The 23,913-nt window shown below is 42.7% G+C and overlaps 1 protein-coding gene across 3 annotated transcripts in view; it reads left to right on the top strand.

The window, feature by feature from the left end:
- Window positions 1–23,913, top strand: part of DEAF1 (DEAF1 transcription factor) — a 56,696-nt gene that overhangs the window by 29,528 nt on the left and 3,255 nt on the right. For 2 of the 3 annotated variants that reach the window (XR_010787150.1, XR_010787151.1), the window contains exons 7-12: window positions 4,083–4,209; window positions 5,026–5,154; window positions 9,944–10,155; window positions 17,779–17,841; window positions 20,214–20,303; window positions 22,146–22,321. Coding sequence is in view for 1 of the 3 variants with exons in the window: in XM_066583003.1 (XP_066439100.1) it covers window positions 4,083–4,209; window positions 5,026–5,154; window positions 9,944–10,155; window positions 17,779–17,841; window positions 20,214–20,303; window positions 22,146–22,238 (714 nt within the window). In the remaining 2 variants the exon portion in view is untranslated. Of the gene's footprint in view, window positions 1–4,082; window positions 4,210–5,025; window positions 5,155–9,943; window positions 10,156–17,778; window positions 17,842–20,213; window positions 20,304–22,145; window positions 22,661–23,913 lie in introns of those variants that run through there. The other variant, XM_066583003.1, reaches the window with a different exon arrangement.

Here is a 23,913-nt window from a genome sequence, read left to right as displayed (position 1 = left end):
GATTGCTCACCCTGAACACCAGACAGAATAACCAGGAGCTGGGTTTATATATGAGCACAGACCCAGGAGATTGGCTAGCAGGAAGTACAACACTCAGCCAGCTCAATCAATTAACCCTGTGAGGACTGTGCTGCTAGGAAGCTTAGAACTACAGATCCCAGCAGCACACGTAACACTAATTGGTTCCAAAAAACACATATGCTATAACCACCATGGCCTATTTTAGACATCAAGCGGAAGCAAGATCTTCTATACTTCAAAATCTAGCAACAAAGAACTTTATATGGGTAGAAGTAACATTCTTGCAAGCCCCTGCCATCCATCTAAACGTCTTAGAAGACTCTGTTGTGAACTTTCTCAACAGGCAAGACCTAGATCCAGAGGAATGGTCTATGATGACATTGCTGATCATTTGGGAATTTTCCAAATGAATTTGTTTTTCAGCCAGAGAAAAGCAATAATGGACTCTTATTCTCTGAATCCGAGATGCTCTGTCTCAGACACGGACAGTAAATCTGGCTTATATTTTCCAACCTATTTCTGTGATAACGAGGGTCCTACAAAAGATGCTACAAGAGTCCCGATTTCTCTGTATTGGGCAGCAAGAAGACAATTTTCTGTTCTGTAAGAACTGGCCTTGGAGGATCTATTACTTTTTCTCCACATGCATAACCCTCTTCATCAAAGTTCTTTACTTGATCAGAATCATCAAAATTTCAATTCTTGGCCTGGATCCTGAGAGGTCATTAAAAAAAGTAATCACTGTTCTCCAGGCAAGTAGAAAAAAATTGTCCTCGGCTGTTTATTTAACATTCTAGAAGAGAATTTGCTTCTGGCGTGGGGATAATCCGCCAGCCCAAACAAGAGCAGTTCTACAAGAAAGTTTGGACTTTGTACAACAAGGTCTGGAAATGAGAATTAAACCTAATACGCTCAGAGTACAGATTTCGGCTTCAGGAACTATATTTGAGACGACTCTTTAACTCTACAGTGGAACTTGAATATAGTTCTCCAGTGTCTCTTCAGACATCCATTTTGAACCTCTTGAGTTGATTAGCCTAACATGCCTTTCCTAAAAGACTGCCTTCTTAATAGTAATCATTTCTGCAAGCCGTCTTGAAGAAAAGTATTCTCTCTCAAGCAAAGAACCATAGCTTTAGAGTCATGGACAATGGATTAGTTTTGAGTCTTGATCCAGTCAGTGCCTTTTACCAAAAGTAGCGTTGAATCTTCACAGAAAGTTACAAATAAACTTACCTACTTTTTTGCGCAGATCCTAAAAGTGAAAAAGAGACTTTTCGATGCTTAGTCAGAAGAACAGTACTGTATTATCCGGAAAGTACAAAGGCCTCCAGAATAGACTCTAACCTGGGAACACAGAATGAACAAAGGAAAGAAAGCCTCTAAAGATACAATTGCAATGTAGACCAGATCCACAATTTCAGACTATTATCCCCTGCAACTGCTTCAAACACCAGGAAAAATAATGGTCCCTTTCAAGCAGAGCTATGGCAGCTTCATCGGCAGAGAAAGCAGCCGCCTCATTGGAACAAATCTGCAAGGCAGTGACAGTCCAGAATCCATACCTTTTTATAAAGCATTGTAGATTAGACTTAAACTCTAGTGACCTGTTCTTCAGTTGCAACGTTTTGCAGGCTATTGTGCCTCCCTAACTAGTCATCTGGGAATTCTCCGGGTGGTATCTTCGTGGGAGACAAAATGTTCACAATGTTGTACTTATAGATTTTCCTCCCCAATTATTGATTATCTTTTTTTGGTGTACAGGAATCTAAATACCCAATACAAGAAATCAGACTAAAGGCCCATTTAGACACAACGATTATCGCTCAAAATTTGCTCAAAAGCCATCTTTTGAGCGATGACCGTTGCATCTAAACGCTCTGCCATTGTGCACTCTTTGTGCCCTATTCGTTCATCGCTGATTTTTAACAAGCTAAAAGTCAGTGATGACTCTTATCAGCGCCGCACGCTGAGTTCTCAGCGGGATACCGCTAATAGCATTCTTTCGGCTGGTATCCTGCTGGGACATTTCAGCGGGATACCAGCTGAAAAGCTCAGAGAACAAAGCAGCTGCTTGCATATACAAAGCAGATGCTATTCTCGGAGCTATCTGCGGTATCCCGCTCCGCTTTCATTTAACTCTTAAATAGCTAATTAGCTACTTAAGAGTTTATGCAAAGGTGATCGCTCAAAACTGTCACTAAAACTGACATTTGAGCAATCATCTTTCAGTGTAAATGGGGCTTTATACTGGCGTGGTTATTTGGAAGAAACTAATGGGAGGGTCTCGTGGAAACTGAATTACCAGTGAAACTACAGTAATTTCTCATTCTTACATACTCCAGTATTTGAAGTGGGTTGGAAAGATCAAGTGCCTCCTTTCTGGGTAATTCAATTTCAGTAATTCTGGCCATGGGGGGATTGGTCACTTTATTATTTAGCTACAATACCAAACAACCCCTTTGACCAGCAGTAATAATTCCAACCCACTATGGAAGAAGTCACATTGAGAAGCATGCAAGCACCCTTTCTTAAGTGGTATTACAATTTGATAAATCAGATAAGTGCTAAACATGCCCCATGTAATGATCACAGTGGCCAATATTAATATGTATGAAGCTATAGAGAGAACTCCTTGGTGTTTGTAAATGTTAATCAGTATATTAAATAAATGTCATCCACGAAAAGTCTTTATGTTCTTTGACAAGTATTTAAAAGTTTCTTTTAATAATAGGTGCATTTTTAAGAGGTGTTTCCATCTTGGCCAAACCTCTTCTATATAGAAGCACTGCTGTTTAGGAGGTGGCCAGGATGAGCTTAGCTGAGCTACACTGTTTCTGTAACTCCTATAGAAGTCAATAAGACATTATTCACAGAAAAAGCCAAAAATACAAAGCAGACACGGTCGCCATAGGCACGATCGCCATAAGGCAGGCACAGTCGCCACCGGCACAATCGCCGTAGGGCAGGCGCAATGGCCGTAAGCCCTGGAAATATGCAGTCAGCCAGACAATAATGTGGAGGAGCAGCTTTTTCTTGGCAGGCTAATATGCAGTCACCCACTCAACCCAGCCCAGATTGGGGAGGAGTGACTGCATATACTAATAGCCTGCACATGTGAACGATGTGTTATATCAGCCAGGGTTGATATCCTGTATGGTGGGTCACCATCCATCTATGGCTGGCATCTTTGGTATCGTTCACATGTGCAGGCTATTAGTATATGCAGTCGCTCCTCCCCAATCTGGGCTGGGTTGAGTGGGTGACTGCATATTAGCCTGCCAAGAAAAAGCTGCTCCTCCACATCATTGTCTGGCTGACTGCATATTTCCAGGGCTTACGGCCATTGCGCCTGCCCTACGGCGATTGTGCCGATGGCGATTGTGCCTGCCTTATGGCGATCTATGGCGACTGTGTCTGCTTTGCAGACCTTTAGGTATTGTATTTTTGGCTTTTTCTGGGAATAATGTCTTTGTTAAATGTCTAATTAAAGCTTCTAAAAGTTTCATGAAAGTTTAGTTGCATCATTGCCTAAAGCTAGCTATTGTTTTTATTTAGAAACTTGCCAGCCGCACCCACCAAATAAAACTTTAACTAGCTGATGCCCATTTAAAAAATGTAAAAGAAGGCTCTATAGCACCCTTAACTTTGTTGACATTTCTGCAAAAGTAATCAGCGCTCCCTGGGCAGAACACAGAGTGCGGTGGGCAGAACACAGCCTGCGGTCCTGCTTATCAGCTGTTCTACCAAACAATAGATTTCATGCCAGACTGAAATTCATCCTTCAGCAGAAAAGTGAAAGATGGGCACATTTACACCCAATGATTATCGCTCAAAAGATGGCTTTTCAGCGATAGATTGTGTCTAAATGAGCCTTTAGTCTTATTTGGGGATGGACTAGTGAGTTTTACAATAGGAAGCTTTAAGTGATGAGGGCTCTTTCATTTTTTTTTTCTGTTTAGTTACAGTTTTACAAGTTCGATTTCATAAATGAAGGACCAGGATAACTTCTCCATATGTATTATAAAATGACCTTTGTTCTATGACTTTCATCCCAACAGAGCGGCCCTGTCCGTCTTTTTATTCCTTACAAGCGCCGGAAAAAGGAAGGAGAGATGTCAGCCGTCTCCGTCAAAAAAGACCAGACTAAAAACATCAGTCTTCTTCCTGCAACAGCAGAAACCACTTGTAAGAACAAGACAATAACCGTGTGGGGGTGTGGGGACGGTATTTGTCCCAGTGACGTGTTTGCAGTGAATCTAAGCTGTAGAGCTATTGTCGATTGCTCTTTCTGCAGCTGGAGCCCGGCTTCCCATTATCCCGGAGTACAATGCATGATCGCTCCCTTTAGAACACGGCTCTGCTACATGTTGGTCTGTCTGTAAGGCACTTCTGGGGCTCACAGGTTCACTGAAGCTGGAGAGCTGCAGGTAGCAGAGAACTGTTTCACAGAGACGATCCCGCTCATTAAATCTCTTCTCCGTGTGAATTGCTGTCATCGTGATGTTAGATATGGCAGCATTTGCTTTGCCACATACAAGTTTTGAAATAAAGGCATAAGATATTTGCGGTAAATACGGATATTTTCCTAGTATCCCTAGAATTAATTGATGTTTATTTGGTTACTTTTATACATTGCTTTGTCTTTTTACTTTTGCCTTAAAGTCTTGGCTATGTAGTGTTTAGTCAATTCCATTTATGGCTCCTACTTTGTTGTTTCCTTGGGTGACAACCAAAATCTTTGTTTCTACAGTTCTCATAGGGACTGAAAGCCAGGTTTTCCTGACTGTCAGATGTCCTGGACAACCTGAGCTACAACCCCTACATGGGCTCAGCGCACTTATGTAGAATGGATTGCTGCTTTATTTCTTGCGGTTGTAAACTATAGAAGGCCTATCCCGTGCCCTGTATGTATGTGCAGTAAGCTCCCCTATTTCCTTACCCATCTCTAATCGGGCGTTTCATGAGTACTCATGTCACAGTGCGGGTCTATTCATTTTGCAGTTACCGTGTCGTCATCCGGACAGATCACAGCCACAGATTCACTGACCTTTGAGAGAGAAGCCGCTGCTGAGGCGACGACCATTCTGACGGATAGCCCTACCCAGGGAGATGTATACAGCGGGGCAGCAGGTGAGGCGCTCATTGGTGGTGAACATGATTTGTGTATCTTCATTATCGTACACACTGACTGCTGACCTAAGGATGAGGCAGTGAATTTTTTTTCAGTTTGGACATATACCTGGGTAGCCAGTGTGGGGGAGTTCAGTAGGGATTAGGCTCTCATGACATGCCTGTTCTTGTAACCAAGAGTCAAAAAACAGGAGTGCACATAATTCTTGAATTTTCAAAAGTTTGTAAATGTTGTTATTACAGATGGATCAGATGTTCACAGTTTATCCAAACAATGTTTCAGGCAGTATAGCCCTTTATCAAAGGGGTATTGATAACCTATCATCAGGATAGGGGTCTGTCGCTTGGGCCCCCGACTGATCAGCTGAGCGAGTGCATGCTGTCAGCACCGCAAATACACAGAGGTCAGAGTGGAAGTCTCTACGCCGACCTCCTTGTAGTGGCCGGCGCTTGTAACTGCAGGCACAGCTTGTGTTGATTTCAATGAGAACCGTGCCTGCAGTTACAAGCACCCGCTACTACACAGAGGTTGGCAAGGAGGCTTTCGCTCCGACCTGTGTATTTGCGGTGCTGACAACATGCGCCCACTCAGCTGATCGGTCAGGGTCCCAAGCAACTGACCCTGGCTGATCAACTATTGATCATCTATCCTGATCATAGGTCATCAATAGTATTTTCCTGGAAAACTCCTTTAAAAAAGAGTAAAAACATCAGAGTCCAGCATAGAGCTATACAAGTACAATTCTGGAAGGACTGGTGGTTGAGTCTACCGGACAATTGTGGTGGAGTGGGAAAAGGAGATTGTGACAGTACGACCCTGGGATCCTCCACTACGCTAGTACCAATTAGGATAGTGCTGCCAAGCTGGGCTTTAAATGCCAGTTTTTTTTAATGCATACATTTCTCACAAAATGACAAGCATTCCCAGGTATCTTTTCTTGAAACGCTGCATTGTTTTGTTCCTCTGTTATTCCTCCTGGAAGTGCTTGAACAAATTGACGTTCATGTGTTCCTGATTCCCTACAAACTTCGATGCTGATCGTCTGTTTGCTGGGCGCTCATGCAGTGATCTGAATTCTGCAGGAAGCAGATAGCTCCCTTCTCACTGCAGTGGCCAGATGTGGTATTACAGGCCATTCGCTGCAATGGGACCTTTGCCTGTAAATCACAACTTTTTGCAAATTCAAGAAGTGTGTGTAGATAGAAAAATGGTGATGCCTAGTTTTTAATTTATTTATACATTTCCTGGAGGAGTAACAGAGCCGTTTTGGCCATTCCTCTAAGTAAAGGTACTCCAGTATAGCTGTATCACGGGGATTACAAGTATTTACTAAGATAGGCATGTCAGGAAAACTGTTCCTACTTCTTAAGTGGGAAAACACAATAATCAATAAAGGCTCCAGAGCGGGGTCGAAGAATATTCAAAAGTAAAGGCCCATTTAGACACAACGATTCGCTCAAAAAACAGCCTGTCTAGACAGGCGGCCATGGTGCACTATTCATTCATCGTTGACCTTTAGCAAGCTAAAAGTCATTGATGAGCCTCATCAGTGCCGCATGTTGAGTTCTCAGCGGGATTTCAGCTGATGGCATTCTTTCAGCTGGTATCCTGCATGGAGCTCTCAGCGATAGCTCCGAGAACAAAGCAGCTGTCGGCGCTCCTGCTGTTCCTGGCGCTAGGGACACCGCTGATAACCGTGAGAACAAAGCAGCTGTTTGCATATACAGCAGCTGCTGTTCTCTGAGCTATCTGCAGTATCCCGCTCCGCCTTCCTTTAACTCTTAAGTAGCTAATTAGCTACTTAAGAGTCATGCAAAGATGATCGCTCAAAACTGTCACTCAAGCTGTAGTTTAAGCGATCATCTTTCAGTGTACATGGGCCTTAATAATTTAGTCAATTCAGATGGGGTGACAAGAAAATTAGGTGACTCACCCTGACGTAACCGGGTTTCCACTAGATTGGGGGAACTCTGGTACGTCCACAATCCTGGTCAGCAAGCACGTACTGGTCTCGTGGACAACACACAAGGGAGAGCAGCAATGGAGGGCCCAGGCATATCGCGATATATATCCTGGAATAAATGAGAAAAGAAGTGTGTATGGTGATTGACACCCAGCGCTCCAGATAGTGCACAATGGAAATATAGAAAGCACTTACTTCCAAGGGGTGCCTCCTCAGAGAACAACCCCAATCCAGAAAAGCAGTAATTATCCCAAAAGGGGAATTATTCCAATCGACTAATCAGTTCTGGTACTCCATATAAGAGGGATCCGTTTTATTCTGTAAACGGCAATACGTTTTGGCTCATTGCAGAGCCTTTCTCAAGGATTCTTCTTATATGGAGTACCAGAACTGATTAGTCGATTGGGATAATTCCCCTTTTGGGATAATTGCTGCTTTTCTGGGTTGGGGTTATTCTCTAAGGAGGCACCCCTGTGAAGTAAGTGCACAATGGACGTATAGAAAGCACTATCTGGAGCGCTGGGGTTTTTTTTGGTGTCAATCACCATACACACTTCTTTTCTTGGGATGACAATCGCAATGAAAACCTGCCATTTAGATGCATTTTTGTTGCTGTTATGTGTTTTTACCCGCACCTCATTTATGTGCGAATGCACCGCTAGGCTTCATTATTGTCTTCAGCCTACACATTGTGACAAACTGCTAGTATGGGCTCCAATACTGCACTGCGGGTAGACAGATATTGTATTACATGTGAGCGCCAATATTATTTCAGATTGTGCAAATTTTCCATTGTTACTTTGTTTTCATTGATTTTTTTTTATTTAGCACTATCTTTATTCTGACACTGGGTGGATAGCAGAATCGGGCAGGAAGACACCAAGGTCATATGCTAAAGAAGTAGGACATGGCCTCTGCGGTATTAATCCACAGGACAGAACTTAGTCCAAAAGCGGTTAATAGAAAGATTTAGGGATTGATCCGCAGAACAAGTTGTATTTAATACAGAGCATAAGCATAGTTGATATGGGCAATTTTTGCACCAGCTGAATGATCCGTACATTGGTTTAGTGGGGAGCAGAATTGGGGAGCTGCAGCCACATCCCCAACTGATTCATGCCACCATGCAAAGTCAACAGCTGTGTTTTCTACATCTTGGGGTAAAGTTCAGTATCCTTCATGCATATTTGCCATCGTTGTGAAATGCAAACAATGATGTGCCCTCACTCAATGCCAGAGCCATTCGGAATTGGCGATGCTGCTGTGAAAAGTCTAGACCGCCATTGGGAAGAAAAAGAACAGCAGTCCTATGAAGTTTCTTTGTAGAGCATGAGTTTCTCTTGTTTTCTTGCAGCATCCTTTCTCCTTTCTCTTACGTTGCCATTAAATGACAAGCCTGTGGCAGCACATAACCTTGAATGTGAAACATCACAGTGCTAAATATATATATACTCTGCAGTGCTTGAAGCTGTACAACCCAGAGGTGCAAATTGGCATCAAAAGTATTAGACGCAACTGGAAAAAGTTTTCCTCTCAATCTCCTCAGCTGCTCTTGTTTCTTCACAGTGACTATCAAACACTCTTCTTCTTTTTTTAACCCATCTCTGATTACACCATACAGGCATTGGTAGCTCTCAAAGCAATTAATTGGGTGCTGTTTTTGGTAGCTCAAACCCTTTTTTGTCGAGTTTTAGATATATAAAAAGTAAAACGTAAGAGAGCTTGAATATTAAAGAGTTGCTTTAATTAGCACATGCATGCAGTGTTGCACGTACGTCACTAACAGACATAATCGTGTGCCAGCTTATTCCCAAACAAGGACAAAGTTTTTGTTTTTCAGTGTACAAGTCGTCAATGTCTGTAGTCCCTCTCAGCTAAGTAGATGCCACTATTCATATTGTACAATATATATAATTTTTACAACTCCGGCTATGCAAATTAAGGTTTTTAATCTGTTGTTTATAAGCTTCATTCACTTAGTCTGTGCACACTATTCATTTCGGTATAGAACAGAATAGGTGGAGTCTTGAATTTCTGCAGCCCTTTACTTCCTCCCTAATGATGTCCATTATAGAGAGAATTGGCTACAGTAACTTTACAGGGTATGTTCATGTGTTTGGGGTAATAAAAAGGAGTATATAAAATAACGAAAATACAGCACCTGCTTCTTTAATCACTTACTGATGCTGCGCAAATGCTCCAGTGGTACCCTGGCATATCATTGCTAACAGACGGTAAAAAAGGCCTTTGAGGAACCACCACTGCATCTGTGCTGTATCTGTGAAGGATTGAAGAGGTGAGTACTGATTTTTTTTTTTTCCCCAGATGCTGGACGCTACCTTTTAATATCTGACCCAAACAGGGAAGGTCAAGCTGTTTGCGTGTCTGTATAGGAAACTTGCTTGCTTATAAAGTCCTGTGATCACAGCAGCATTAGCACTGATGCAGGTAGTCTCTGCTATGTGAAAGTGATGTCACTAATGCGAACTAGACTTGTAGTAACAGTAATTGGGCTTCAGCTATATTGTATATATAACATGGCAGATAATGATAACAACTTTCCCTTTGTGATTAGGAGGAAATGGAGGGCTGCTGCACAAACTGCTAAGCTTTGAAGGGAACGCATGTATTTAATCAGAAAACTGTTTTAACTTCCCTTTGTCTTGTAAAATGGCTGTAATCGCATCCAGTCAATGCTCACAAATGCTTTTAGCGGGATAAATGTTTGTGGCATAAAATTTGCCATGTATGTTAATATTCACTAGAGTTGATGGGAATATGGGCAGCATTATGCTCACTGTCTGCTGTTTTCCATCTGCATGCAGTGTTGTCCTCACTCCCCGCATTGGCATTGGCACCCAGTACTCCCACTAAAGAGGCTACATCTGGAGTGGTCAACGGGTTGGAGGTATCGGAGCAACAGAGACCTTGGCTGTATCTGGAAGAGATGGTGAATTCCCTGCTCAGTACTGCCCAACAGCTGAAAGCCTACGTGGAGCAGGCTAAAAGTGAGGCAGCCGCCGCTGATAGAAAGGAGGTAGGACTAAATTCAGGATTTCCAAGTGAAGCGTAACCCCAACCCCATGATACAATGTATGATCATTCAGAATAAATAAAGTTGTGTCTCCACTTATATTTAAGTGTCTCTCCATCAGAATTTTAAAGGTGACGTGAGAGATTGCCCAAGAAGAGCCCATGGGCCCAACAATGGCTCTCAGGTTGTCATCTTAGTACAATACAAACAAAATAGGAAAGGGAAAAAATGTATCAGCTCACCACCTCCACATGGATTGACAGCTACAGTAGTGATTACAGGTGCAGGGAGAAGATGCTGGGCCGGCTTCTAGGTAAGCAAAATCCAAATGGCTAAATCCAGCACCAGTAGTAAAGCTTTATAAAACCTTCATGCTTTTTGCATGCTATTTTGAATAAAGCTTGAAGATTTTATGAAGCTGGTGCTGGATTTAACCATTTGGTTATGCCATCTTAATACTCCTATTAGGCCCTAATTGGCTGTCATTGTTAAGCATAATACACTGCAATACTGAAGTATTGCAGTGCATTATGCTAGCAATCAGTGGGATTAAAAAAAATCAGCTCAGAGTGAGTGTTGTGCTCTGCAATGGAACCCTTTCTTCTTTTCTTGCTTTAAACTGGTGTCATGGAAGCCTTTGATGGCTCAATGATGGCTTCCATCGATCTCATAGAAGAGAGGGGCATCATCCTGGGAGGATATGATCTGTGTCCTTATGGCAGTCCTCTGTGTGCTGACCACTGCTGATGGCGATCTAATGGGCAGCAGGCATTAGATCACTATTATTTGTGATCTGCATACAGAGGTATGGTGAAATAACAAACCTCATGTTATCACAGTTTTTTCCAGCCCCAGAAAAAGTAAAATAACGGACAAAAAAAGAAATCGTAAAAGATAAAAATATAAATAAATAAAGCACCCTGTGAAATAGCAAAAAAAACCTAACACTCCTGACCCCCCCCCCCATGCACAGTCGGGGGTTTTTTGTTTCTTCTGTGAAATGGACATCTTTTCCGTACAGTTAGCCCCACTCCTATAGTTTCTGTACAAGTGCTTTTTGTCTATTTACAGATCCTACATATAGCACCACCTATAGGCAGGAGGCATGCTAGAAAAAGATGGTAACATTTGTTCCTAGGCTTTATCCCCATAGTGACCACCCATATGTGTTTTCACGTCCTGGGTGTCTGGACTTTAAGTGTTTTTATGGCCCTGTAGACTAAAGCCCCGGGATCTGTGATTGTGGCAGTTCCCTGATATCGGCTACTAAAGCTGTCATCGGGGGCTACGGTGTGCAACTCTTAGTCACGCGATTGCCATTATCCAATGTATAACGGCGATCACATAAAAGTAAAAAAAAAAGTTTTAAAAAATATTAAAGTCCCATCTGTCCTTACAGATCAGATCTGTGAGGAGAGATGAAACTAGTCACCTCTGGCCTCCGTGATGTCCTACGGCGATCTGGTCCTGGAAAAACCTGCCGCCAGCTTCTGTGCATGCATGCCACCAGCAAAATGTCAGGCGCATGTGCAGAAGGCTGTTAAGCCTGGGAAATGTGAGATCTCCCTGCTTCTGGCTGTCAAAGGTAGCCGAGAACAAAGAGATGTTACCAAGGGCTGCGGTATGCGGTCCCTGGTCATGTGATCACCGTTATCCAATGGTATAAACAGGTAGCGATCTACCTCAGGCTGGTCTCACACGACTGGATATAAATTGCAGATTCCGCATGCGTTTTGTAATACGCCAATCAATCAAATGTACTGGATTACACAATCCTCTCACAGAAAACAGAACACAGCATGTTCTATTTTACTGTGGATATCCGCAACATAGAGCCCATTGTGCTCCATGGTCTGGATATACCCGCAGCCCATACACAACTATACTGTGTACAGGCTGCAGGTACCAGTGTCATCGCTAAGTGACGGTGCAGGAAATATAAAAAAAATCTACAGCGCATGACCGCCTGTGTGAGTACGCAGTTATCCGCAGTACCTCACGCAGTGCCATGGACGGACTCGCAGCTGGCATCCGCTGTGGGCCTTCACAAGCGAATTCCACATCCGGCCATGTGAGCCCGGTATTATTCAGATTGCTACCTGTAATACGTAATTTACAAGAAGCCCCGGAAATGCTCGCCTTCCTGCAGTTCCAGGAGCAGCTTGTTGAGCGCCTTCTGTGTGAGACACCGCACCGCAGCAAGCTTACAAAGCCTCACAGAGCGCCATGTTTTACACCCTATCCCTACCACTGAGGTCAAGAAATACCCCCCCAAAAAGTGTTGGGATTGCAGGAAGCATAGAAGGAGGGGGGATACCCGGTTTTATTGCCCCATGTGCCCATCCGAAACAGGGCCCCCTAATTACCCCTGTCTGGGAACATACTCCACGGTTTACATTATTATCTTTATCTAAGATTTAGGGAATGCCATAACGGGGGTGAGGTGTTCAGGGAAAATTCTTTTTAGAGAGTCAATTTTTTTTATGCAGAAGTGGGCAATGGGGCCTGGAATTTTATTCAGTTGTACCCTGAAATCCAATGGGTGTTCCCTCTATTATAGGCCTAGCCGTGTGTCCTGCAGGTACATTGGGGCTACAAAGGGTATGTTTCTAAACACGGGACAAACAGGTATATATCCTTTTTGAAAATGACACAATTGCCGCAAGAATGAAAATCATATTTTTTTTCCTTCTGCTTTGCTTAGATTCATTCAAAAGCTGTGAGGCCAACATACCCCTAGATGAATTCGTTAAGGGGTCTACTTTTCAGAATGGGGTCATTTGTGGGGTACTCCATCGTTTTGGCTTCTCAAGGGCTCTACAAGTGGGCAATGGGGCCTAAAACACCTTTAAGCTAAATGACTATTCTGAAAGCCACCGGCTGCTCTTTTCGGTTTGGGCCCCGTTGTGCATAAGGACATAAGATTAGGGCCACAATGGGTTTGTTTCTGAACACAGGATAAACAGGGGTATCCATTTTAGGGTGTAAATCCTCATTTTTATGTTCATTATAGAAAAAAAAACATCTTTATGGGCTCATGCCCATGTCCGGGTCGGATTCCGCCTGCGAAATATCGCAGTGGAATCAATCCCGGCGCCTCCCAAAGACCCTATACTCACCTCGCTGGATCCGCCGCGAGTGACTCATCCGGCGTGCAGCACATGACGCGCTGGATGGTGAAGAGGATTTCTGTGATATTTCCGTTGTGCTCACAGCAGAAGTATCGCTGGATGGACGGCTTCCATTGACAGCAATAGAAGCCATCCTTGCTTTTTTCCGCACAGAATAGAACATGCTGCGATTCTTCTCCGTGAGCGGAAAATCACAGCTGATTTCCGCTCGTAGGCAGGGGAAATTCATTTACCACAGTCTATGGACGGACATTGCTGTGGAATTCGTGACGGGTGTCTGGCTGCGATTTCTGCAGCAATAGTCCGTCCGTGGGCATTAGCCCTTAAATGAAGTATTTGCAAAAATATGAACTTTTATTTTTTCTCCTATAAATTTTATTACCTGCTGAAAAAAAGCTGTGGGGTCAAAATACTCCTGACCCCCCTCAGTGAATATATTAAGGGGTGTAGCTTTTTAAATGCGGTCACTTGTGGGGGTATCTATCATTCTGACACCTATGAGCCTTTGCAATCTCAGCTTGGTGCAGGAAAATAAAGTGTTCCTCAAAATTTTAACAATTAATGTTAAATTTGTACGTCTCCTAAATGGTAAAAAAATTCTAAAGTTTTTCAAATGTGCTTCTAGAATAAAGTAAAGAGATGGAAATGTATATCTTATTAAAAATTTGTACAGTATGTATGCACATATTTGAGATACTGAATTCATTGAATGTCTTAGTGCTGTGACCAATCACAGGCAGCCCTCAGCTGTCATTCAATAAATGGCTGGGTGCTGCCTGTGATTGGCTGAGCGCTCAGCCAATCAGATACAGTCCATTCAGCAGGTGGGGATTATAAATCCCCGCCTGCTGAAACAAATTCAGAGCAGTGCAGGGGGAAGATACTGCTGGACGCGCCTGAGCTCCGGCAGCTGAGGAGAGGGGACTCCCCGCAGAGATAAAGAAATCCTCTGCTACAGCTGTCACAGCTGTGGCAGGGGATTCTTTATCCCCGTGGGGAATATTTACACAGTAGCAGTGGAGAGCTCAGTGTGTGTGTGTGTGTATGTATATGTACTGTGTATATGTGTGTGTGTGTGTGTGTGTGTGTGTGTGTGTGTGTGTGTGTGTGTATATGTATATATGTGTATATTATTTTTTTTTTAACACAAACCATGGCTGATTTTCAGGGAAGGGCCTATATTTCAAGCCCTTCCCTGAAAATCAGTGCAGGGGTGCCGGCATGCTATTGCTTTTAATGCGTTCACTAGCAGCAGCCGCGGCCCCATTGAAGGCGACGCTGCATGGGCCTGCATTCACGCGTGTTTGTGCACGTACGTGGGTGTGCGGTTTTGTGCACACCAATGTACACATATGCACATGCTGGTGTGAAGCCACCCTTACAGTGACACGTCAGATTTCCAACATTTGGCCTGGTCATTAAGGCGCAAACAGGCTTGGTCACTAAGGGGTTAATAGTGATGATGTGTGTGGAGCAAAGTGCACATATTAGGCAGCACTATAGATGGGCAATTTTCTGCATTGCCCATATTTTGTGACGCATTTCAAATTACAAAAGCAGAAAAAGAAAGAAATTTGCATTTGCCCCTATTTTTTCCTATATTGTAGAGGTCATTATGAATACATTGATACCATATATGTGTTTTTTTTTTAAATTTTCTTATACAAAACCTATGGGTTTTGTATTAAACAAAGAATAAAAGAAAGTTGACATATTTGTTGTGTTAGAATACAATTTCCGTGAAGTGACATAAATATTTTAAACATACAATCCCTTGCTGAATAGTAATGAGACTAATTTTCTGTCTTACAAAAAAAAAGAAAATAGATGCCAGGTTAATGTAGTGCGTCACATCAGTACTAGATATCAACTATGAGCCAGAAACTTGTGTGTACCACTTAAAGGCACTCTTTTGATCCAGAAAAGCTCTAATCACTATGATAATGCATTGCGGTACTTCTGTAAGTTTGTGTTTAACTATCACGCTGCCAGGATGTAAACCTTCGTCCTGCGATGTTAAGGGGTTAAAGCTCCATCTGTGCCTCAAAAACTTAATAAAAATACTCACCCTTAGAATGTGGCATTCCAAAATATTGCTGCGGTCATGAAAGCATCGGCAGGCCTTGTTCTTCATGTGTCGTGTTTATGTTTAAACGTTTGGCAAAAGAACATGAAGTGAGTGAAGAAGAAAGATGCCAAACTAGAATTTCTGATGTGACGGCTAAATGTCTACTCCTCCCCCCTCCCCCCTTGTAATATTCTCTCCTATCTCCCCCTTATGGTTTCTGGTCGTCCGCAGGGGGTCAGAGGTTGTAACACCTTATGCAGAAGAGTGTGCACTGTGACATTACTGGCTCAGCCCGCATCGGGCCTATGACACAGGCCAGCGAGATGATCTGTAATTAAATCCATAATCTTCTTATGGGACAGACAGGTCCCATTGCGGCTGCAACCTGCTGTAAAGCCTTAGTGGTTGAAGAGATTGTTTCCCATACACTGAGCTTCCCTCATTTAGCCAGTCTTAGGCCTCTGGTATGACGGAGTTTGCTGGCTGCCAGTCTAGTCCCAATGCCACTGCCCACCAACAAAGCCAAGTCAGGTGTGATACGACAGCGGCAGCCAAGTCCTGCCTATTAGATCACTCCTCAATCTAGTGCATTCTAGAATAGGCTGAATGAGTGTAGAGTGTCTAGAGCGCCCCTCGTAATACAACCAATCAGAACTCTGCTTTTACCTTCCCAACAGTCAAGTTAAAATTGGAAAAGCCTTCCTGAAAATGTAACTTTTTGTAGATTTTGAATGCATTTCATGCGGAATTCAGTCACCTTAAATGCATTTTTAACCCCTTAGTGACATGACTAATTTTAGCCTTAGTTATTAGATCGTAACTGCTTTTTATGTTCCAGCGGTCAAAACTTCTTTATTTTTTTCATCAGTGTAGCTGTATGACATCTTTCATTTTGTGGGACAAGTTCTAGATTATATAGGAGCCAATTTCAGGTACATCTAATGTACTGAATAACTGTTATAAACTTTTTCTCTTTTTTTTCTGGGGCCAATGGAAAAAAAAGCAATTTCACAACCATTTTAGTTTGTCTGCCTTTGTACCCGCTCAAGCTCTGATATATCCTTCTTGAGTACTGGTGCCCAAAACCATAAATCATATCCCATTATGTGTGTAATGGTGACATGTATTTCCTCTGCCCGTGTGCAGAACCTTCCATTTATCAGTGTTAAATCTCATCAGCCACTTTTCTGCCCCCAACTTATCCAATCCATTTGCAACCTCATTCTGTATTATATTAAGAAATCCGTTAGTTTAGTGTGATGGATCTAAAGACAACGTAATGCTTAAAGATGAACATAGTTGTATTGGTTATGCTAATCGTAACCTAGCTTTCCTGGAAATGGATGTAAATAGTATGTGATTTAAAGGGATCATCTCACCAAAATTATTTATCGCTTACTGTCTAGATAGATGAGAAATGATTGATTACTGGACACACAGGGTTAATGAGAACATTGCACCCCGTGTCTCCCAGACTAATAAAGAGGCTGTGTGCATGCAAGATCATTCACTTCTGTGAGGCTGGTGGAGTGCATAATTATCTCCATAGCCAGCAAAAGGAGCGGTGGTCACACTCCATTCACCCGGCACACTCTGGGTGCAACGCTCTTGTGGTCCATGTGGGCCACAGCATTTGGACCCCCAACAATTAATCATTTATTAGCAATCCTGTGGATAGGTGATAAATGATCTTGGTGGGACAACCCTTGAACAGAATTTACAGTGTGTGTGTGTGTGTGTGTGTGTGTGTGTGTGTGTGTGTGTGTGTGTGTGTGTGTAATATATATATATATAATATATGGAAAATATGCCTGATAGGTAAGGGTCCCGTAATATCTCTTTGTGATTTAAGACATTTGGCTCTTTCCATTGGCTCTCTATTGAAGACTACAAGAGTTATTCCTTTGTGCCTTGGTTCTTTCTAAATGACCAACTCTCCACTGATTTCCAGATGGTCATTTTAAAAATGGGAACTGGGCTCACAGGACCCAGTTTTCAGAGTTAACATTTATCTGATAAACTGTGGATACACCATAAATTTTTATAATAGAAATACTCTTTAAATAACCCAGTTATAAGTTTGGCTAGAAAGCAAGCTACCAAAGGCATTGTCCTTATGATAGGCCACCAATAGATGGATGGCAGGGGCCTGCTCTGTTCTCACTTCAGTGGACCATTCACTTCAATGGAAACTTTGCTTGTAATACCAATCCTGGCCACTGCAATGAGAACAGAGCTGTCTGCTTCTTGCAAAAAATCAGCTGGGTGCACAAATTTAATGGCCTGACGAACAGTAGATTGGTGGGAATCACAGGTGCAGATCCCCACTGATCTATTATAGATGGCCTATCCTAAGAATAAGCCAACAATCGTCTACAAATGGACAACTCCTTCAACTTTTATACTTTTGGGTTTACTTTCCTGCAGTTCCCCAATCATCTCTTCCCACAGACGGAGGACATGGACGGCAAGCATGAGATTTTACTTCGGGTAAGACCAGCGCTTACATCTTAGATTTCTATGTATGTGTGCTCTTTTCCGGTGCACTATTACTATCTAACATGCTTGGGTTCCATACAGTCATATCTGCCTGTTCTATACATGTAATAATTGTGCCTCTACTGAAGAATTGCGCACATTTCTGAATATCAATGTACATGTTTATCTTAAGAGTTCATCTGTCATATAAATATATGATGTACGTTCAAGCGATACAAGGCACTGCAAGTGTGACAGATTTGTGAATGCATAATCCTAGCCGCGTCGCACCTCCCTCCTCTCTTGCTCTGCATCTCATTACCTCTCACTATTTTGAGGAGTTTTATTTTCTTTCCTTCACACTTTCTCCTCCACCCCCATGTAATATGTCTGCTCATCCTCTTTATACTGTGCTATTTGATGTGATAAGCATTTTGTTGTACCTTTTTCTTTTCCTAATTGCAACTTTTTAACAGTAAGTAGAGGTGTGATTCTCGTCTTTCTGCCTCATTATCATCTTCCTGGATATCTTTCTTCTTCCTTAATTGGTTCATTTGAATACATAAGTGGCAGCGATAAACAGATAAACATCTGAAGATGACAAAATTGACTGAAAACCATCATCTGCACTCAGTAGTATATAAGGCTTCCGCTTCGTAGTTGAAATAAGGATACTAGACGTCACTGAGGAGTCTAATAGTGATTGTACACAGGTGGATATTCCGCTCACTAACAAGCCGATTGACTATATAGCATGTCAAACTCTGCTTGTTACTACTGTTTACATGCCAACGGTCATTAATATGAACTTCATGCTCATACAGTTTGCATTTGTCTTTAGCAAATCCCCTGTATACACAGGAAGATCTGCTGCCAAAAAGCAATATATTTGCTTGGGCCAATGGTTGGATGAAGATTTGTTAAACTGATTTGTTAAGCTGTTAAGCTAACCCCTTTAGTGGCACGCCCGGAAAATCTCTGGGGCTTGCTGCACTGACCATGCAGAAGATTTCCGTGGACAGTTCTAGTGCTGAAATACTGGCCAGAACACACAGTTATTGTGCCACTGTATACGTTTGCCACTTTGAATTACCTTAGGAAAATCTACAGGGCTTGCTGCGCTGACATGGTGATAGTAAACCTGCCACTGAAGGGGTTAAAAGAGCCCTTAGACTTGGGAAAACTTATGTTTTTTTGTAATACAGCAGATACAATGGCCCTTATTTATATATATTGGCTTTTGTATATTGCACTAATTCTTTTTAGAGCTTCAGAGTCTTAAATTGTACAAAATATACAAAAGTGGTTCAATTTACACTCCACCAAAAATATGAAAGATGCACCAAAAATGTGCCAATTTTTCCACCGCACTTCTGCATGCACCACAAATACGCCATGGTATTGTTCAAAAACCTCTTCGGGCTGTGGTAGTAAAATCACAGACTTCATACTCCCTCTTCCATGCTCCCCCCGTCACTACTGGCTCTCCTGAAGTGGAGTAATGATGGCCCAACACTGGATCATGTGAGCACTGCAGTTATTTACCTGCTGACGGCAGCCAATGATTGGCTGCAATGGTCTCGTGGCCCTTTTGTCGGGGACGTCCTTGCTGGCTCCCTGCATCGGGAAGTGAAGACAGTCAAGGACCGGAGAGCATGGAAGGGTGAGTATGAATTCTGTTATTTTACTGCAGCCGGCTGAAGAAGACAAAAACTGTCCCAGATAATCCCTTTAAAATGCGCCAGATTCATCATTGAATGATAAATCTGGCAAATTTTAAGACTGACAAGTCTATGTTTAGACCATCTATTAGTTGACTTGGTTTACACCAAAAATTGCACCAAAATTTTGGCCATTCTGTACCATTCTGTAACATCAAGATATCAAAGATCCTCTAGAGCAGGAGCCGCTTTTACTGAGTGGCTATCCGTTCTGAGTCATATGACCATCATAAAGTTGGGTCTTGTGCTTGGGACCCCACTTTGATCATATACCCTGATAAGACATGACCAGAACTAGTGCCAAGTTATGAGTTTTTTTTTTCTGCCATGTTTTCCACGGCTAGATACCGCAGCGTTTGTAAAAATACCATTGACCTTTTGATTTCACAGTGCGTAGTTTTTGGGTCTGCTAGTTTTCGCATTGTGTTTTACTTTTTTTTTGTCTTTGTAGTTGAGGTTTGGATGGTGGACAGTCAGAAATTAGGCTCGTACATTAAGGCAGGTTAGATGTTGGTAATGCATAATGCATTGGGTTTCTTTAACCACTGGCCTCCTTGCTTGAATGACACTTGTGTTTCATTAAATTCTATGTCGTTCTCCTAAATGTAGTCTAATGACATGATGACATTGGGTCTCTAACTTCAGTCTCCTCTATGTTCACAGCAATCCTGTGTTAACTGTGGCAGAGAAGCTCTTAATGAATGCACTGGTTGCCACAAAGTCAATTACTGCTCCATCTTCTGCCAACGCAAGGTAGGAAGTGTCTCAAGTATGTCTGTAAGGGCCTAGTTACCGGACCCAAATGATACTTGAACTTTCCCAAAGAACATAACTGCAAGGAAAGTATAAAATGTGCTAACAATGTACGACTGAAGCAAGAACAAGGCTTAATTGTATCCCCCTCACACCACATGGTGCATGCAGCATAGAAGAGCGCTGTACTTGTCTTCTGCTGCCAGCCTATCTCCGGCTGTCCCATAGAGATGAATGGAGTAGCAACATGCATGCCTGACCGCCGCTTGATTCATACAGAAATATAGGGGACCCTTGTTCTTATGACTGGTGCAGGTCCCATTGGTTACATCCCCACTGACCAGATGCTTATCCCCTATTCTGTGGATAGGGAATAAGTTCATATCCTAGGATAATCCCCTTTAAGAGCCTGCAAATGGCACTTTTTGTAGATTTTTTTTCACTTTTATGGGGGGGAAGGGTGTTTTTCTACCAGATTTCTGCAGTGTTCAAATGTTTACTGTAAGTGAATACCAAAATGATTTTTTTCCCTTCATGCACACTTTTTTCTTAAATTACCGTATATACTCGAGTATAAGCCGAGTTTTACAGCACATTTCTTTATGCTGAAAAGACCCCCTCAGCTTATACTCGATTGAGGTAAAAAAGACAAAAAAAACGCAATACTCACCTCCCAGCCGGCGTCTGTGTCCCTGGCACGATGGTCACCCCGTTGGTGCGGCAAGCTGCTTTAGAATTCTCCCTTCTGTCATCTTCCTGCTTGGCTTAGAATTCCCCTGCTGTAAGCTCTGTGATTGGATCGAGCACCAGCCAATCACAGCTGGTGCTCGGTCATTCACAGCCATTTCGTGAATGACATCACTGAATGGCTGTAATTGGTTTATCGAGCGCCGTCTGTGATTGGCTGGCGCTCGATCCAATCACAGCGCTTACTTGCTGACAGCGGGGAGAATTCTCAAGCAGCTTGCCGCACCACCGGAGAGACCACGGCGCCGGTGACACAGACACTGGCTGGGAGGTGAGTATTGTAGGTCTTTTTTACCTAGTATATACTCGAGTATAGCTAGGCTTATAATAGAGTCAATAAGTTTTACCTGTTTTTTGTGCTAAAACTCATTGACTCGGCTTATACTCGGGTCGGCTAATACTCGAGTATATACGGTATGTGTTGTCTTTAACCCCTGTGAGGATCGTCAGTATTTGCATCATGATGAGCATATTCGTCATTTTTTCCCCCCCACATCTTTGCCATAATAGTAATTAAATACTAATATACAGGTATCAAGATAAAAGCAACCACAGAATGTACAGTTTGTCCTGCAAGACCCCCCCCCCCCCAAAAAAAAAACATTATTCATCTATGTCAAACAAAGAAATTGATAAAAGTTACACTCCCTGACTGCAAAGAGGGAAAAAAAGGGCAGAAGAACTTTGGTTCAAGGGCTGATTAACAAAAGCACTGCGCTGGAATCTTTATAGCCTTCCCTATAAAATGAAGAGTTAATTTTTATGTGTTGTTTGTTTAATTCCGTTTTTTCAAGATTACTGTAAACATAGAACATTGCAGTAACATGTTAGCGCAAAACAATTTCCTTCTAGGGCCGCAAAAATTCGACATTAATTCCCTGCTTGGTGACTCTGGATATGTGTCATACTGCGCAGTAATATTTATATGACATGAGTTATTGCACATCTTACAAGATAAGCCCGGGCCTTGTTCATGTTCCCATATAAAGGGTATATTCTGATATTTATGCATCTGTTGTATTCCTGCCGTCATACTGCTGTGGTGATAGTATGCTTGTCTTTTTCCATTGACATGACTGATTTGCTCTTTCATAGGACTGGAAGGATCACCAGCACCTTTGCGGCCAGGCTTCCACCCTGTCAGTCCATGCTGACGATGATCACGTTACGGAGAAGGAGTCGGTCTGATCTTCCTCCTGCCATGTTCTGATTACTACAACACAGCCCAGAACGCTTCTAGAACTACCATAAAACTTAACACCGCCACATAGGTTTGTCTTCAGATTTGCACTGTGTTAAAGATCCCTAAAGATATCTGCATAATCCAAGTATACTGTATGCCTAACGGGATTATAGCCTTGACCCCTGATGACGCTGGTTCTGCAGCAGAACATGTCAGGGGCTATATTAACTCTATTTTAGAGTCTGCACACTAAGATATACAGGTTATCTGTTAGGGATACAATATACTTTGGTTAGGCAGATATTTTTAGGGCTCTTTAGTATAGTGTAGACACTGTCTGCAAATTTTAATACGAAGGTAGTCTTAAGTTATATAATAAGAGTTAAAGGGGTTGTCCCGAGGCAGCAAGTGGGTCTATACACTTCTGCATGGCCATAATAATGCACTTTGTAATATACATTGTGCATTAATTATGAGCCATACAGAAGTTATAAAAAGTTTTATACTTACCTGCTCCGTTGCTGGCGTCCTCGTCTCCATGGTGCCGACTAATTTTCGCCCTCCGATGGCCAAATTAGCCGCGCTTGCGCAGTCCGGGTCTTCTCCTCTTCTCTATGGGGCTCCGTGTAGCTCCGTGTAGCTCCGCCCCATCACGTGCCGATTCCAGCCAATCAGGAGGCTGGAATCGGCAATGGACCGCACAGAAGCCCTGCGGTCCATGAAGACAGAGGATCCCGGCGGCCATCTTCAGCAGGTGAGTATGAAGACGCCGGACCGCCGGGATTCAGGTAAGCGCTGTGCGGGTGGTTTTTTTAACCCCTGCATCGGGGTTGTCTCGCGCCGAACGGGGGGGGGGGTTTAAAAAAAAAAAAACCCCGTTTCGGCGCGGGACATCTCCTTTAAGTTTTGGGTGGGGGGGAGTAATATCAGGCAATTGTGCCTATATGGGCTGGTGATGATCGGATCGCCTGACTCCCATGAGGAGCAGTATGTGAATTTTTCCTTGATCTGGTTATTGTCCTCACTTTCTTGACCAAACTCAAGGAACAGGAAAGTATTAGTGAGACTTGTCGATGACAGCGACTCTTCTGTTTTTTAACAATACATGAGATATGAAATGTCTCTGAGAGGGTCTACTGGTCAGACAGAAGGAGAACCTGATCATATCTGGATTGGGTTATTTATGTACTGTCATTATGGAGATGACATGGAATGGTAACAATATACGATCTTCATTGAAGCCTGGTGTTATTAACACTTGTCATTTAGACTAGGTTCAGGTCACATTAGAGCTCTATGTCCGGCATATACTTGTAATGGCCAGATATGTGCCAAAAAGGGGGAGAGATTTTTTAATGTAATGGAAGTCAATGTCAGATGTTTACAACAACTGTAGAGTCCAAGCACGGTGTGAGCACAGCCTTCCTCTTACTGGCCTTATTAACATTAAGCATAAAGTTCACTGAATGCCAAAGACAACATCGCTGCAGATGCCGATTCTAACTTATGCCAACCTCCGTAAAGCAAGAGTGTAGAGATGAAGGTTTGCTAGTCTTACATTTAAATGCCAGCACATTATTGTGTATGGAAAAATTAGTGTTTGCCTTGTAGAGTCGTAGCGTATACTTTATGCCCGTATGTAGTGGCATGGGACAGGGGGATAGATGCATGTGATGGTCC

Source organism: Eleutherodactylus coqui, chromosome 11 (assembly GCF_035609145.1).
Source record: "Eleutherodactylus coqui strain aEleCoq1 chromosome 11, aEleCoq1.hap1, whole genome shotgun sequence".
NCBI classification, from domain to species: Eukaryota; Metazoa; Chordata; class Amphibia; order Anura; family Eleutherodactylidae; genus Eleutherodactylus; species Eleutherodactylus coqui.
The sequence above is the reverse complement of the archived record's forward strand: the minus strand, read 5'-3'. Positions and strand labels throughout refer to the sequence as shown.